Here is a 16,226-nt window from a genome sequence, read left to right as displayed (position 1 = left end):
TTCAATTTTTATTATTTTTTTTAATGATTTGTACTTAAATAAACATTGATAAAATATTCTATATATGTTCTTTGTATAAAAATACATGCAAATTTTCTTAATATCGTGAAACAATTTGTGCTAAATACAGCTTTGGCTAAAAGTATTAAATATCTTATTAATTATTATTTTCAGTTAATAAATTAATTTAAGACACTACTATTACTGCAAATTATTCTGTGTTTCAGAAATTCTTTAAATTTATGTGTAATGCCAATCATGCTTCGATAAAATAACCATTACGACATATTTAAAATAAAAAGTATAAAATAAGTTTCAGAAACTTACTTAAAATATAAAATTGTAGCAATCAGTAAAAACTACGACTTGTTTAAAATAAAAAATATAAAATAGATTCCGGAAACTTATTTAAAATATTAAATAAGAAATAAGTCAGAAATATAATTATTTAAAATAAATATCTACTAAATAATTTTTATAATTTTTTTATTAAAACATATACTTTCATCGCTTTTATAAGTATATAAAAATTATTAAACGATTTTTACGTATATTTGGACATCTATAGAAAGTATTTGTAAAGTTGTATATTTATAACAAATTGTATATAAATTGTTATAATTAAATATAGTTAGTTACATTAACAAAATGAGAAAAATGTACTTTTTTATACAAACATATAAAACTCTGAAACAAAAATATTTAAAGGAAAAATATGTTTCAATATCTTAAAATTGACATTCAAAACTACAAAAGAAAAAATCGTTCAAGTGTCGGCTGTCCAAAAAATTTAATTATTTAATAACCTGAAAATTATGTTTTTTAATAAGCATAAATGGCTATAAATTGAAGATATATATATTGCATTATTAAACAATATTTATGTATGTTTATACATATTTATACATATTCATGCATAAAAAATTATTTACTGGGGAACTTTGAATTATTTTTAATTATTATTAAATTTAACTCAAATTTTTTTTACTAATTGTAAATTCATACGCATTAATGTAAATGTTTTTAAGTAATTTAAAATCAAAAATATAATTAAAAATAAGTTCTTTCGATGATCATTTTTTATATTTTTTTATAAAATAATACATCTTGGAAGTTAAAACGAAAAAGAATAAAATATACGTATTTTTGAAATATATGAAATACGGAAAATTAAAAAAGATAAAGATTATATGAAATAAAAATTAAAGTATGAAATTATTATCTATGGATACCATTATATAGAAAAGTGTTTATTACAGTTTAATAAATATTGTTTTATTATTTTTCCTATCTATTCTATCCTCAAATATTTATTCAGGATTAAGTTTTATACAAGTTGATGCAGAAAAAAATTATACCTATATACATACATACATATAATATGAATTGTTTTCTAAGAAATTTCGTATTGTTTCACACTTCTTTGTATACATTTTATTAATGAAATATATAATAACAAAAATTTTAATGTAAAGCATATAATTTATTTATCTCGTTTTTCTGTAAAAACATTTTACGTTTATTAATTATTATTATTTATCTCAATGCACTTACTTCAGCCTATAATCTTTCATAACTTATTTATATGTAGTAACTGGATTTTATACCAGTTAAAGTAATAATATGATGTAAGATCCAATAACATTTTACAAAAAAATATAAGAATTTTATCTTATAATTATTTTAAAATCGCATACAATTTTGCATAACTTAAAATACTTAATTTTGAAATAATAAATTATTCTAAAAAAATGATTCTAATAATATATAAAATACGATAGGGACATATTTATTAATGTGAGAAAAAATTATTTCTTTTGGATCTTACATCATTCATCTGAATTTCTCATCTCTGCATGTTTTGAGATGAAATTCAGCAACGAATCATTTGAATTGTTAAAAATACGTACATGGAACTTGAATTTTATCAGATAATAATCGATTTAGTAATTTTTACTCATTTATTTTTAAATTAAGTATTTTTGATTACATTATAAAATTTATATTAAGAAATTTAATTTAATTTCGTAATATTAGAGACTTTTGAAATAAAAACGTTATTGACATAAAGATTTTTTAATTTAGATTTATTTTTAGTCGAATGTTTATATTTTTGATTTTGAATAAAAATAGCAAAATAAACACGAAATTTATTCGTATATTAATAAAATTATTATTATTATTAATGATAATATAGGCCCACAAAAAAAAGGTATTGTGTGCTGGGAGATCCAGCTATTCTTATGTATTTTGAGTTGCTGAATATAAATCTGACATCAAAATAAGACCATCCAGAATAAATTTTCAATCTCAATTGAACGAAAAAATGACCCTTTTTCACTCATTTTTTCGCTAATAATAAGTTTGTAAAAAGTAAACTGAATATTCAGAGAGGAGGGGGGGAGGGTAATTTGCGAATTCTTATATTTTTTGAGAGTTATTTAAAATACAAAAAAAATCAACAAACAACAAGACTAGGTAGACAATAGACAGGTAAGACTAAATACGTTATATGTACATACTTGATAATTAGAAAGAAGGAATTAAATTTGAATAAAATTTTTAATTAATTTTAAGTTTTATTTAATTATCATCATCTTCAATTATCGAATATAAAAATAAACCAAATTAATTTCAAATTTTATTAAATTTTCAGCTACCCTGAAATTAAATTTTTTTGTAAAATTCTATACACGTACAAATTATGTAACGCGTTAATTAACTTTATCGTAAATAAATAAATAAATAAATAAATAAATATATATATATATATATATAATAATATTGGGTACATAATATAAAATTTATGTGAACTCTCTCTCTCTCTCTCTCTCTCTCTCTCTCTCTCTCTCTCTCTCTCTCTGTTCAGATGTTCTATAATCATACTTACTTTTGTAATTTACACAACGATTCCCGGGAAAAAATATATATATGGACATATTTTATGTATAATGATATATAATTGTACAAAAATATGTCATTTTTTTAATATGATTTTTTAATTTATAATTATTAATTTTATATAATTAATAGATAGAATTACATATGAAATATTTTTTCCCGGGTTACTAATTAATTATATATTTACTGAAATATATATATATATATATATATATATATTATATATACAATTCATTTTTTGGATTTAAAATACGAATTCGGATGAATTGAAAATTTCTAATCCATTTCAATTCATTTTCATTTGCTAAGGAAGCATAAATTAGGCAATAGTCGGATTTTATTTTAAGACCATCTTAAGTAATAGATGCTAATACAGCTTTCTGATTGGTTCATGACATCTTAAGATTGTACTTAAAACGATCTTAAATATAAGATCAGGGGCTCGAATGTGTATTTTGTAATGAGATGAAAATTACAAAAGTGAACAATGATTACTAGGTATTGACCAATTAAATTACGAATATTCTAGTGAATTTGTTTACTTTTGTGATTTTCGCCTCATTTCAAGATACACAATCGACCCCCTGACTATGAATACAGGCAGAGAGAAACCTGAATCTCTATTAATTTGATAAATTTTAGTTATTTCAGCGATTTCAGCGATTTATTTTCATCAGGAGCATCGCAAAAAATGGACATTGATATATAGTTTGCATTTACGTCTTCAGAGGGCAGCAACATTTTACGTTACAGGAAAAAGGTTCTCACGTCTTCTCTCAGGTTACTTTCTGCTTATATCTTTTATCGCTCGTTATCTCGCGCTGGAAGTTCCATCTCTATATATATTCCGATGATCCACGGCATATCATACAAACATTTCTCACTTCAGCTGATTCCAGCTCTACTGTTAGTATACATTGGCAATAACGTCACGCATACGCAAGCCAACACAACAACAAAGAGAGATCAGTTGGATCAGTATGGCAGCATTGACAGTTGTGTAATTTTGTTTTTCTACGACATATCGATTCGCCCAGATAAATAAACGTTAGCGGATCGATCGCAGACAGATCGTTGCAGGTCATTCCATCAGCTATTTTTCGAAATGGGAGTGATATTCCTCGAACATATCGGTGGCAGTCGCCTATTTTCCTGCGCTTCCTGCGACACCAATCTCACCAATAGGTCACAGCTCGTGAGCACACGTTTCACAGGTGCCACGGGACGTGCATTTCTCTTCAGCAAAGTCGTCAACCTGAATTATAGGTGCGTCTATTCATTTGTTGTACAAGATCATTAGTATGAAACGAATTTTCTCGAATGATTTGTGCTTTTGTATTCAAGCTTTCAAGGTCTGCCGTTACAAAATATTTGTTAGATTGCATTCTTTTCGACTATTGTGTTCCTATTAAACTGAATTTGCACTATTGATTTTTTTGTTTTTTTTTCTCCAACGGAAAGAAAAAGAAGAAAAATGAAAGGCCTGTTTTTTTATCTGAATTTCTGTGCAAGAAATAGGTAAAAGGAATAGACCTTTTTCGGGATCTACCATTATGAAATATTTGTTAAATTACTTTCTTTTCAGATGCTTTTCATCTGATAACAGAAGTTATTCTGTTTTTTTATGTTTTCCAACAAGAGATAATATAGTACAATGATTATTTCATCTTGACATTAGCAAATAACAAAGATGTAACGATTCATTGTAGTATAAATCTCTTACTAGAAAGTGTCATATTAGTCATCGAATGCCAAGAAAAGTAGAATCTGTTGACTGTGGTTATCAAACTATGATTTTCTGTCAGAGATTACAATTTTTACATAAATCTTTGGTTCTCTTTTTTACATTTTTTGAAAGAACATATTACAATACAGTAACAATTTTGAAAATAGGTTATCTTCAGCAAGATAAATAAAATTTCTGGTTTTTAAGCTGGAGAAAATTGATAATACTGTTATGTCGACTTGTGTTACTAAATGGAAAGCACCTTTTGATTATTGTTTTTCTGTGTAGTTTATTTTCTCTGTATATTTTATAATTGAATCAAACATATATTAAAAAATATAAATAATATATTCAATTGAATATAAAATTCATGTGATATCCATCATACGTCTATCATTTAACTCTATGATATGATGTACAGCGAGGTTCAGGATAGAGTGATGCTGACGGGTCGTCACATGGTTCGAGACGTCAGCTGCAAAAACTGTGATGCTAAGCTTGGGTGGGTGTACGAATTCGCAACAGACGAGCAACAACGGTACAAGGAAGGTCGTGTTATCCTGGAACGAGCTCTTGTCACAGAGAGCGACGGATTGACGGAGCATAATGTTCAACAATAATGTTTAATATTTAATACAAAGTAGCATTTAATATATTAAGAAACAATCTAACATAGGGATTCTCATATAAGTTATAATAATATTTAATCTTGTCAATTACAAAAGATTGGTTAGTATTCGACTTGTTTGTGCATAAGTATTGACAACGTTACTTTCTTGTGATAAGAGACATCCAACATTTTCGTGAATATGGTATGGTTTCTATTTCGTAAAAGGAAATTTCTCGGATTCCGACCTTTATTTTGTCACCCTCTCAGATTTGCGTCTACATTTTTCGCATCAGATCCTATTCACGACAATTGTTGAATCTATAAAAGTGTAAACATCATTGGTATTTTCTTGTAGATGGAACATTAATAAACTGACCTCAGTGGCAAATATGTTTGTCAAGAAAATTAAGAAAACGTGAGTATACACAATTTAGTGAGCGTGTATCATTGTAAGTGCAATATAGATACAATTGAATATGGATTATGTAGCTTTATTTATATCCTTTTAATAAATTTGACAGAAGCAATGTACAGAATTGGCGCTAGACGCGATTGAGATATTTAAGTTCTTTCTTTTTATACACGTTTTCATTCATGTTGATTAACTTTAATTTCGGTTCAGTTTTTTATCTTTTTCTAGTTCTTAGAACTAGAAAAAGATGAAAAGTAAGTTGAAATTAAAGTTAATTTATATAGTAGAAAAAGGCATTAGCTGAATTTTCTGCATGGCTCATTGGTAAAAAAAAGGCATTATGAATTTTTTTCATGGTTCATTGGAGAAAAAAAAAGAAAGATTAACGATGCAAGAAATTCAGTTAAAAAGAACATGTCTTTTAATTTCTTTTAGTAAAAATTAAAATAAATCTTTAAGAAATATTAAAGTCTCTCACAGGTATAAATTGAGAAAGTACATGAAGACTTTCAAAATCTCATGAAAGTCACGTTTTGAAAACTTTTCAAATAAAGGCCATGTTCAACATTTAGACGTGTAAATATAGAACGTAACAATGAAAAGAAATGTTCAGACGTAGCAATGAATATGAGACTTTGATACAAACTTAATAATATTACCGAAGCGTTTATTTTGTACTTTAGATAAGCGGCTAATGATTCTATAGAGACAAAATTAAAATACAATTATATTAAACAAAAATAAAATTATATTTCTTAATCTTAAAAGATTTTGAGAACGATAAAAGGCGATGATAAGCGATAGATTTACGAAATTGTTTTCATGACAAATATTTTTAATCGCGTTGACTTCCCAATTAACAATAATCGGTGAGGAGATTATATCGATATTTCCGTTCTCCAATTTATCGCCAGTTTCAACATTACCATAATACATATATGCATATCGAATGCGCACATTTGCATTTATAATTTTCTAATGTACTTTGAATACATAAGTTTTGTATAATTTTCGTATCTAATCGATTTTCTAAATTTGTTGAGTTCTATTTTAATTCTTATCGTATTATAATGTATAGATACAAGGGTTTCGTCATCATTTGTTATCGTGTCTAACTATTAAACAAAAAAATCGAAACATGTACGATAAAAATGACTAACTAAAACTAAAAAACAATTACATACAAGATAAAAAATGTATCAATTATCTGAGTCATATAATAATATATAATTTATTAAATATATAATTTATTAAAAGGAACTACATTTTTTATAATTGATAAATTTTGTATCCTCTTTTATGTTTTTTTATTACATTATACATGTTTCAATTTTCTTATTTAATAGTTAGGCATGATAACAAAATCTAAATGATGAAATCTTCTATACGCTATAATACAATAAGAAATAAGAATGTGCATTAAAAAAATAAAATTGCACGACTTTTAAAATAAATTTTAATTCTTCTCTTTTTATAACCGGTCTAGTCTGCATAAATTCTTACATGAATTAATATTAATGTTAATAAAATTATACAATTGGAAGATAGTGATTGTATTACTTATTTTGTTTATACTATTGTTCTTTTAATGCTATTGTTTCAGTCCTTTAAATAAATAAAATCAATCATTAATCTTTCAGTATTTTAAATTGGTCAATATTAGATTGAATTCTTGTAACGAAACTGGAAACAATTCTGGCAAGATAATCGTATCAAAGACACCAATCTTCCTTTAGATAAGTCAATAAAGATAGAACGAAAAAAAAAAGTTAGGAATGTTAAGAATGTTCACGCGAAAGTCGTTAGTTTCGTCTGAAACTTTCAACAATTTTTTTGCGTTCGGTAATTTTTCTGATGCAACTATGGTGAATTCAATCATCGTGATGCCAATTGCCAATGCCAGTGAGATAATAGCGAACGATTCCGGAATGAAGCTGCGCGCGGTCGACGCACCCGAGAGAGACAAACGAACCGCGCCCGCGGACGCGCTGTGATTGGTCAATCGCCCTGCGTCCCGTGACGTAGTGGCGTCACCAATCCGCGGCCAGCAAGATGCCGCGCCACGAGCGAAGCCAAGCGGATGGCTATGTATAATTCTGGCTGGCATCACTGTGGAGTGCGATAGACTAGAACAGTGTGGTCACGTAGTCCCATCGCGCCGCATGGTGGATGGACATTACTCCCGTTCGGTCACCGGAAAAAAATGCTGTAAATTTGTGCGTCGTCGCCGTTGCACCGAAGCGGAACGAGTGCCAGCGGAGATTGTCCCTCGTCGGACCACTTTTACGGTAATTATTGTGTGCACTTGACTCCAAGAATATTCGCGAGGAAGCAAGAGGAGAAAGAGAGGAGAAGGAAGCTCATGCTTGTCCGACATCGGCGCACCGAGCAACTGAAGTGAGCGGCGTATCGCAATCCGTTTCATATCGCCGAGGGATGTTTCCCTCGGCGACGAGAGAGCGTGGCTCCGCAGTTGGCGGATCGCCCTTATCCCGCGTCATCGTCGCCAATGTCGTTTGTATCCATCGAGATCCATCCATCGTCGATCGATCTCTCTCGATCTTTTCCGGCGGGGGGATCTCCGTCCTCCCTTGTTTTCGTCTCTTCGTTCTCCGTCCCCGCCCCCACCAACGTGTATACGTTTCGCATCGTCGTGTCTCTCTCTCTCTCACAACACACAATCTGTCTCGCCCCGTTACCGGTTTCTCTCCATTTCTCTCTTTCTCGCTGGTCCTCGCTTGCACGTCGAACGCGCACACTCACGCAGACACGTTCTGTATACGTACGCATTCCTAACATGCTACGCGCGACGTTGACAAGGGCGAATACCGACGGAAAATCTTGGAACGCCGGGAATGTGAATTTCCTGCGTAGTTTCCGCAAACGGGATCATGGAAACTTGCGGGAGATGATGCTGATGCTTTTCGGCAATGAGACAATAAGAAAAAAGAAAAAGGAGACATCTTATCGGCTTTCCCTCTCGTGTGGCGCCGCTCCTCTTCCCCCTCCCGCATCGCCCACCACGTCGCCTGGTCTCGCGCGCGCGAGATGCCATTGCACCGCCGAACGGATCGCAGCAGGAAAGGCTATAAATACACACGCATCGCGCGCGGGGTAAACAAACTTGACCTCAGCGGAATTCTCTTATCGGCGTACAGTAGGCGAGCGACTTTGAGGTTATGTGTCGCGACCACGTCCTTCGAATTCGACGCGTCGCAGAGACGGCGGATAAGTCCCAGCCGGTGCTTAGGTGCGCGACAAGGTAAACCTGCTGCGAGCAGGAAACGCATTGTGGAATATTTGCCATCCATTATATAATTTTCTCAAGGATTACTCGTTCCTTCGCGATGATCAAGGAAAAACTTCGCGGACTTCTTGATAGTTCGAACGAGCAACGGCATGATGACGTGCCTCGTTTGACATACCGGATGACGCTTCGTTCTCTAATTTCGCGATACTGCTAAAACGAACTTTTTAATCGCTTAAGATAAATTCAGTTTTAGAATTTTTGTAAGATATATATTTATGTAATTGCGATTTGTATATCGTTTCTTGTGAGATTTTAATTGTACTTATATCTTTTTTAAAATTTTACGTTAAAAGATTTAAACTTTTTTTTTACTAGATAAAAAATGTAATTAATGTTTGTGTTTGTACACTTTTGGCCTCCAAACTGGAAAGTCAAGATTGGTAGAATATATATTAAAATACAATCCTTTTACATTTCCTTTATAAAATAATGTTTATCATCTAGTACTACTTTGTAACATAATAATAATAATTGACTGTTTATGTGTGTTCTGTTTCTTATAAAAACATGATTTACAAGTGATTTAAATAGAATGACATGTTTCGATTCCTTTTGTTTTTGTAGCAGAATACTGACATTGGTCAGCTACTTGAAGGCTGTGAGCACGATTGCTGTGCGTTTGGCTTGAGCAGTGGTTGAAACGCTACTGCATTGCAAGAGAAATTTGTAAGTGATTCAAAATGAAGTGGACATCCGCTACTCCCTTCAATGAGCAAGTGGGCGAACTCACTCGTGTGTTCTCCCAGTGGAACGAATGTGAACAGACTGTTGTTCTTTATGCGCTGTTGCGTATTATACCTGCTGTACAGGCGAGGTTTCTCTCGCAGGCGATAGAACACTCATTGCACTCTGTGGCAGAATTAGATACCAAGGAAATAAATGCCAATAATCCAAGTAATTATCATGTTTACGTTTTATACTCAAGAACAACTTTAAGCATGATTTTAATTAATACTTAATATATCATACTTGTAGAACAAATATGTTAATAATAAAATATTTTATTATAGGTTACATCAATTCATTGTCGGCAGAATCAACAGAGATTGCGATTAATCAACTCTTGACACATCTGCCTTTATTAAAGCCTGGGAATGTAGAGTGTAAAAAGAGCTATCTGGTAGCGATACCAGAATTAGTAAACCATTGCGTAAGTACGGGACAATATACAGAACAAACGCAGCAGCTTTTGAGTTACACTCTGATTCATCCTGCCATAAATGGTCAAGACAGACGTCTTTTAACTCAATGGCTCAGAGATCTAGAAGATCGTATCAGTAGTACACCACCCATTTCTGGTTTCGAAGATTATCCGAATGCTGCAATGAGGTGAATTAAATTGAAATAATGTGATACTATAATGATACTTATATATATTCTTATATCTGTAGTATGGTTCTAAATTCGAGTTTTTTATTATTATAAGATGGGAGAATCCATGGCAGAGGAATTCCAAACATCACAATGATCAGCCAAATTTGTTTAATACACAACTAGGCGGCACGTTTAATTTACATTTTCCCGCATCGGTTAACCGTCAACGTCGTTCGAATAGTTTGACACCACCGGTAGCGCCGCCGCATCACCTCGAAATTGTGGATCGTACCAATAACACAAACTCATCTAGACACAAGCCGCGCAGCTTTAGTGTTTCTGGAGATCACGCCAGTAATTTTCAATTATATTTCATATATAGATAAATTTATATTGTATCCGTGCATTTCTTTGAATAAATCGTCTTTTAGGCAATATTATTGGTTTGGGTCCACTGAGCCCACAGAGTTCCTGTGCGAGTAGCGGTAGCGAGGGTCGTTTGGATGATGCTTCGAATCGTTCGCTCGCAAGTGGTATGAGAGGTAGAAATGATGAAGATTTTAATACTGTCAATCGATAATATACGAGATCACCCGAAAATACATCTTCGAAATTATGGAGTCTTAATCTTACATCTTTCGGAGTCATCTCTAACTAATTATATTTTTTTACAGATCAGAATATCAATATCTAATTATAAATTATTCTTTTTAGACGTACAATTATGGCTTAAAACATTACGACTTCATAAATACAGTTATCTGTTTGCTACTATGAATTATGAAGATATGTTGCAATTAACGGAAGATCAATTAGCGGAACAAGGGGTTACGAAAGGTGCTAGACACAAGTTGGCTCTTTCTATCGCTAAACTACAGCAGCGATACAATACGCTTTTAAATCTAGAAAAGGGTCTAGTGCAACCTAGTGCTCGCGACGGCATGCAAAACACTTCATTTTCGCAGGGACCATCATTGCTTCTTAATACAATGGAAGAACTTAAAACGATTCTTGCCACTCCTATGAAGCCGAGTCAAGAGAATGATCCACAAGATATTCCTGCGCAGTTTACAAAAGTACTTGGAAAACGTACGTACAAACTAAGTGGTGTAATGGTTCCAATTTTATCAAAATTTTGTTAGAGTGATTAAAAACGTTATTTTGGTTTTTCTTTTTAGTGTGCAGTAGATTGGCTTTGGAAAGCGTTGAGGATGGTATTTTGTGCACGTACGTCAACATTTTGGAAAAAGTGTTGCAGCACGACTGTTTCACCTCGAATCAGAAGGAGAAAGTGCAACAGTGGCGCAGTAGACTTGGAAATCCGCGACCAACTCCTAAGTAAGTCGAGATATATGTCTTCGTTAATATAAAATGTTTAGAGAAATATTTAAAGTAAATTGATGAGTATTGTGTAAATGTGTGATAATTTTCGACCTAATAGATGTAATTTTAGATGGCAACATAACTACGGATATAATAATAGAAGATATGGGAATCCACAGCAACACAGAAAGCCAAGTTTGAATATGAATCATATTCACAATAACCATACACATAACAATCAGTTTATGATTGCTTCGCATAGAAACAGTATATCCACACCATATTTACAAAATAATCAGAATCAGAATCATAACATGAATAGTATGAACACGAATAACTTGCGTGCGGTGCATATAACCGAGAAGAGACCTAGTTTACAGGAGACCAGCTTGCAGGTAAGAAAGAATTTAATATTAAAAATCTGTAAAATAGATTCTGTTTATTAATACAATGATTTTGATTTTACTTTATAGCAATTGCAGAAAACATTGCAACGTGCATATAGCGCGCCACGTGATCATTTCGTGGGCCACTCTGCTAATGGAGCGAATGAGACGACGGAACCGGAAATCAATTCTCGCTTGGAATCCCTCTGCTTGAGAATGACTGAGCAAGCGATCGGTGGCTTCGGCGAGGCCTAATCTTCCATTCTCGCGTTCTGAGATTATAAGTAAGTCCCATTTTAAATCCTTTTCGGATTTTTGACTCCGAAAACTGAGGGAAATTCTGTTCGCCAAAATGCGAGTCATCTCTATCTCGCGCTCGCTCGTGTTTTGGCAAACCATGTTTGAGTCATTGTTTTAAAGTGATATTGCAATGGAGACGACACATTTTTTTAGTGTGTAAATATCTGCGTGTACACACACTTATGCTTTAATATCCTAACCAAATGGGAAAAAAATGTCCGAAACGTGTGACATTATTGAGAGAGAGAGATAAAGATAAGTTTTTTTTTTCGAAGATTGAACACTTACACATAATACACGTACACAAATTATTTTTTATTAATGTCCGATGCAATTGTATTATTTAATTGACAGAATTTGGCAAGCCAAATGCTAGAAAGATAGATTCTTTCCTCGATTGTTTGCTGCAACCATATATATAAAGATATTATATAAGAAAAAGTATATATATATACAATGCATATAATAGGATTTTATGAGGCAGAAAGAAAGGAATTTTTAATCATAAAATACGAGGAAAGAAAGATGGAAAAGATAACATTACATCACCATGCGATGTTCTGCAATATTATTTTTTGTGTTATCCATTTTACGAAATGGAATTCGTCTGATTTTAAGCGCTGCGGGAGACGTTGTAGTAACGTAATTGTAATTCATTTTTAATAACTGGACTGATTTTACTTCTTTTTATTATATTACTATATTATTATTATTAATATTATATTTTTACTATTATTACTATCAACATCACTATTACTAGCGCTACTATTGCTCCTACTATTATCGCTACTACTATCATTACTATTCTATCACTATTACTACTATTTCCATTACTATCACTCTCACTACTGTTACTATCGCTCTTTACTATTACTATACTCCGTCTAGGGAATGAGCATACTTAAAGGATTGCCGCTTTGTCGCATAAGTTAATTCGCGCATAAAACTTTAAAACTTAATCTCAACTGAGAAGTATGTATGGCGGCGTGTATGCTTTGTAGTTTGCGCACAGATCTCGTAATTTTTCAATTTGGTTGACGGATTTCATCCCATTTTTCTTTTTTTTCTTATTTTTTTAAATGATAAACTACTGAACGCAAGTAAGTATACAATAATAAGATATTAAGGGCCTTACGTGAAAGATGAGCAAACGTATGAGGTGTAGAAATTTGATATTATAAAGTAGCAGCGAAATTCGAGGGAGGTAGACTGGCGCTGTACGTATTATGGCGCGACATCGAAATCTGTGGCTTTAAATTATAAGCATACATCGTATCTAATCTATTTAGCATGTGTTAAAGTAGCGTTGCGAGTAATGTAGCATAATATTTTTTCGTGCAAGCAGAAAATTAAATTTATTAAATCGCATAACGCTAGTGAATAATAACCGATTAACCGTGAAATAAAAAAAAATATATAACGAAAGACTGAATAATTCACGCGCCACGATCCGTCGATTTAGATTATCTGGATGCTTCACTGTCCCTTCCGTTCGTACGGATGTCGTGCGCGCGTGAATAGAATAATTGGAGAAGACTGTGAAGATGGAAAAACTTGTCAAAATAATTAAGAATTAGCGAGCGCGCGAGAGAAAAAATAAGAGCGAAAGAGATTTTAAAAAAAATGAGCGAGAGCGAGGTTGAAGAAGATGAAACTAGTTAATTAGTATATATTATATTAGTGATTATTGTAACAATTATATTCTGCTAGAGGATAATACGTGTAAGATCGCGCGGTGATTTCTCGAATCCAGGAGTATCCTGTTAGAATAAAGTTAAGAACTGTCTATATTTAATAATAACCGTACACACACTGAAGGGATGACCATACTTAATCATTATTTGGTTTCACATACGCGATACCTTTTACTCGATCAGCGGCAATAGCAGCACCACCAAAACTGTATCCGATCGATTATATATACATATATATTGCGAAGGATGAAACTCCACGAATTCCAAGAGAGATGATCAAAAGCTAGTCAAACGTTTCTAATTTCTACCAGTTAATCTGTATAGTTAATTAATTGTACATTAAATCTACATATACACATTACCAGAATTAGGATGACACTTGAAAGAAAACGCATACAATCCACATCTTACACACACATACGCATAAACAAGTATACACATTTGCACTCGTACGCGCACACACAGACATTCATACATATTCGCCACGTTGTACACGCAATAAGTAAAGCGATTCGAGCGAGAACGCATGAAAAAGCTCAAAGACTGCTCCTAAGCGACATCAGGAATTTCATTCAGCGTAGAATTACTACTTATATATTTCATCTAATTGAAGCGCAGCATCTAATCTCCAACTGAAAAAGGCAGGACCTGAACTATATAAAGGATGCAAAGAGATTTTATCCGCATATACATATAGCGATCAAAGCTAAGAGAAGGGAAAAAGAAAAGGGAAAAAGGGGAAAAAAATCAATCCTGCCGAGGATCGGAGGCCGCCGCTACGTTAATTTTCTGCCGATCGATCATTAATCTATCGTCATTGTTGTTTATGGTAAGCTTTACGGAATAGCGTAAACATATGTACTTAGTACTTTGCACAATCTCTGTCAGGATCGACAGACGCCTTGCTCAAAATTAACTGTCGGCGGCGGTTTGTTTCGTGATTTTCGAAAGGCGCGAAGACTGACGATGCGCGCGAACGAGTGAAAACGAACGGATAAACAAATCAACGAGGTGTTCAGCTGAAACGTTTAGTCGCAAAGTGGAGAATCACAAGGAGGATAATGTGTATCCTATGTGTAGGAACACTTCGAGTAATCCTGAAAGAAGCGTTTTCTTAATATAAGATAGATGTTAATAAATGTAAAATGCATGTTTTGCATTATGTTACTAAAAATTCAAAAATTTATAAGTTACTGAAATAATGGACGCGATGTTAACGAAGTTCATAAAAAGGTAACACGAAGTTTTTCCATTTTAAAGAGTGTACTTACATATTAATGGAATAATTCACTTCGTATCGATGCGATATCCAATTTCTATTAGTATGTAAATACTAATGATTTTTAACTCCTTGCGATTTTCCAGTTCGCGGTTATTTATATATATGCGCGTGTGCACATTTTATTTGCTTGACTCGTTACATTCATTTCGGGTTCTCTGGCTATCCTTTTAATTTGGATAGCGATAAAATGTACCACGTTTGCCGCATTTTCTGTTATCCGCTCGTTGACCTCGGTTCAGGATAGGCGAAAGTAGGATAAACGAATGATATGTACGGGTTGTAAATTCGCGGATTATTCTTTGGCCGGACACTTACAGTGATCATCAGCGACTGCTTAGGAATTGCGCTACTGATGTGAATACAGTAGTAATTGTAGTAGACTATTTGGAATGATTTTTCTTGATTGCGATTTCGAGAACAAGACGATGTGAGTTTCCGGCTGAAGATATTCACGAGACCCAGTAGCAAATGGTAATTAGATCCGATGTGGATAAGTATAGGACCGATGTGTCGTAGCGACTGATTTACTTTAAAGAAAGCGCGTCGCGCGACCGGAAAGCACGCCGCGGGACGCTTTTTTTCTTGTACGCGAGGGGTTTCGCATCCCTCGCTGGAGTACTAGTGTTCACGTTTTGCCGCAGCTTCTCCGGATAATATTAGATAAGTCGTAATAAGACCCTTCGTCAGATTGCTAACTGGGATACATTAGTCACATAAGTAAGCTGGGCAACTTGTAAAAATGCAATTTTTGTACTGTTATAAAAAGTTAAATAGACAAGGGTACACTGACGTTGTAGCGTGAAAGAACATTTTTCAATAAAAGATTTTTCATACGCATACATCGCGTACTGCGACTACTATTAATATTAAGCCTATACAAATAAATTAAACGAGAGAATTGGTTTTCACTTGCAAGTAGAAATCAATTCCAAGACGTTATCTCTTGTTCTATTATCTTATTACAAGAA

At 32.8% G+C, this 16,226-nt stretch overlaps 2 protein-coding genes across 6 annotated transcripts; both read left to right on the top strand.

Annotated features, from left to right (window-relative positions):
* The first annotated feature begins 3,723 nt into the window (after window positions 1–3,723).
* Window positions 3,724–5,718, top strand: Yippee (yippee zinc finger protein). Its single transcript, XM_011051997.2, has 2 exons — window positions 3,724–4,167; window positions 5,049–5,718. Exons 1-2 carry the CDS (start codon window positions 4,007–4,009, stop codon window positions 5,245–5,247), a joined length of 360 nt encoding a protein of 119 aa, XP_011050299.1. The 5' UTR covers window positions 3,724–4,006; the 3' UTR covers window positions 5,248–5,718.
* Window positions 5,719–5,860: 142 nt separating this feature from the next.
* smg (sterile alpha motif domain containing protein 4 smaug) lies at window positions 5,861–16,095 on the top strand. 5 transcript variants are annotated; one of them, XM_011051992.2, is made up of 9 exons: window positions 5,861–7,937; window positions 9,527–9,853; window positions 9,970–10,288; window positions 10,386–10,627; window positions 10,705–10,815; window positions 10,988–11,362; window positions 11,452–11,611; window positions 11,715–11,991; window positions 12,070–16,095. In XM_011051992.2, exons 2-9 carry the CDS (start codon window positions 9,640–9,642, stop codon window positions 12,235–12,237), a joined length of 1,866 nt encoding a protein of 621 aa, XP_011050294.1. In that variant the 5' UTR covers window positions 5,861–7,937; window positions 9,527–9,639; the 3' UTR covers window positions 12,238–16,095. The 5 variants fall into 5 exon arrangements, with proteins under 5 accessions (XP_011050294.1, XP_011050297.1, XP_011050293.1 ...); XM_011051995.2 differs by having other exon boundaries at window positions 9,524–9,853; window positions 11,727–11,991; XM_011051991.2 differs by having other exon boundaries at window positions 9,524–9,853.
* Window positions 16,096–16,226: the final 131 nt, after the last annotated feature.

The sequence above is a fragment of the Acromyrmex echinatior genome, chromosome 2 (genome assembly GCF_024713525.1).
Source record: "Acromyrmex echinatior isolate Ae372 chromosome 2, ASM2471352v2, whole genome shotgun sequence".
NCBI lineage: Eukaryota > Metazoa > Arthropoda > Insecta > Hymenoptera > Formicidae > Acromyrmex > Acromyrmex echinatior.
Note: the sequence above shows the minus strand (reverse complement) of the source record. Positions and strands in the feature narration are given on the sequence as shown.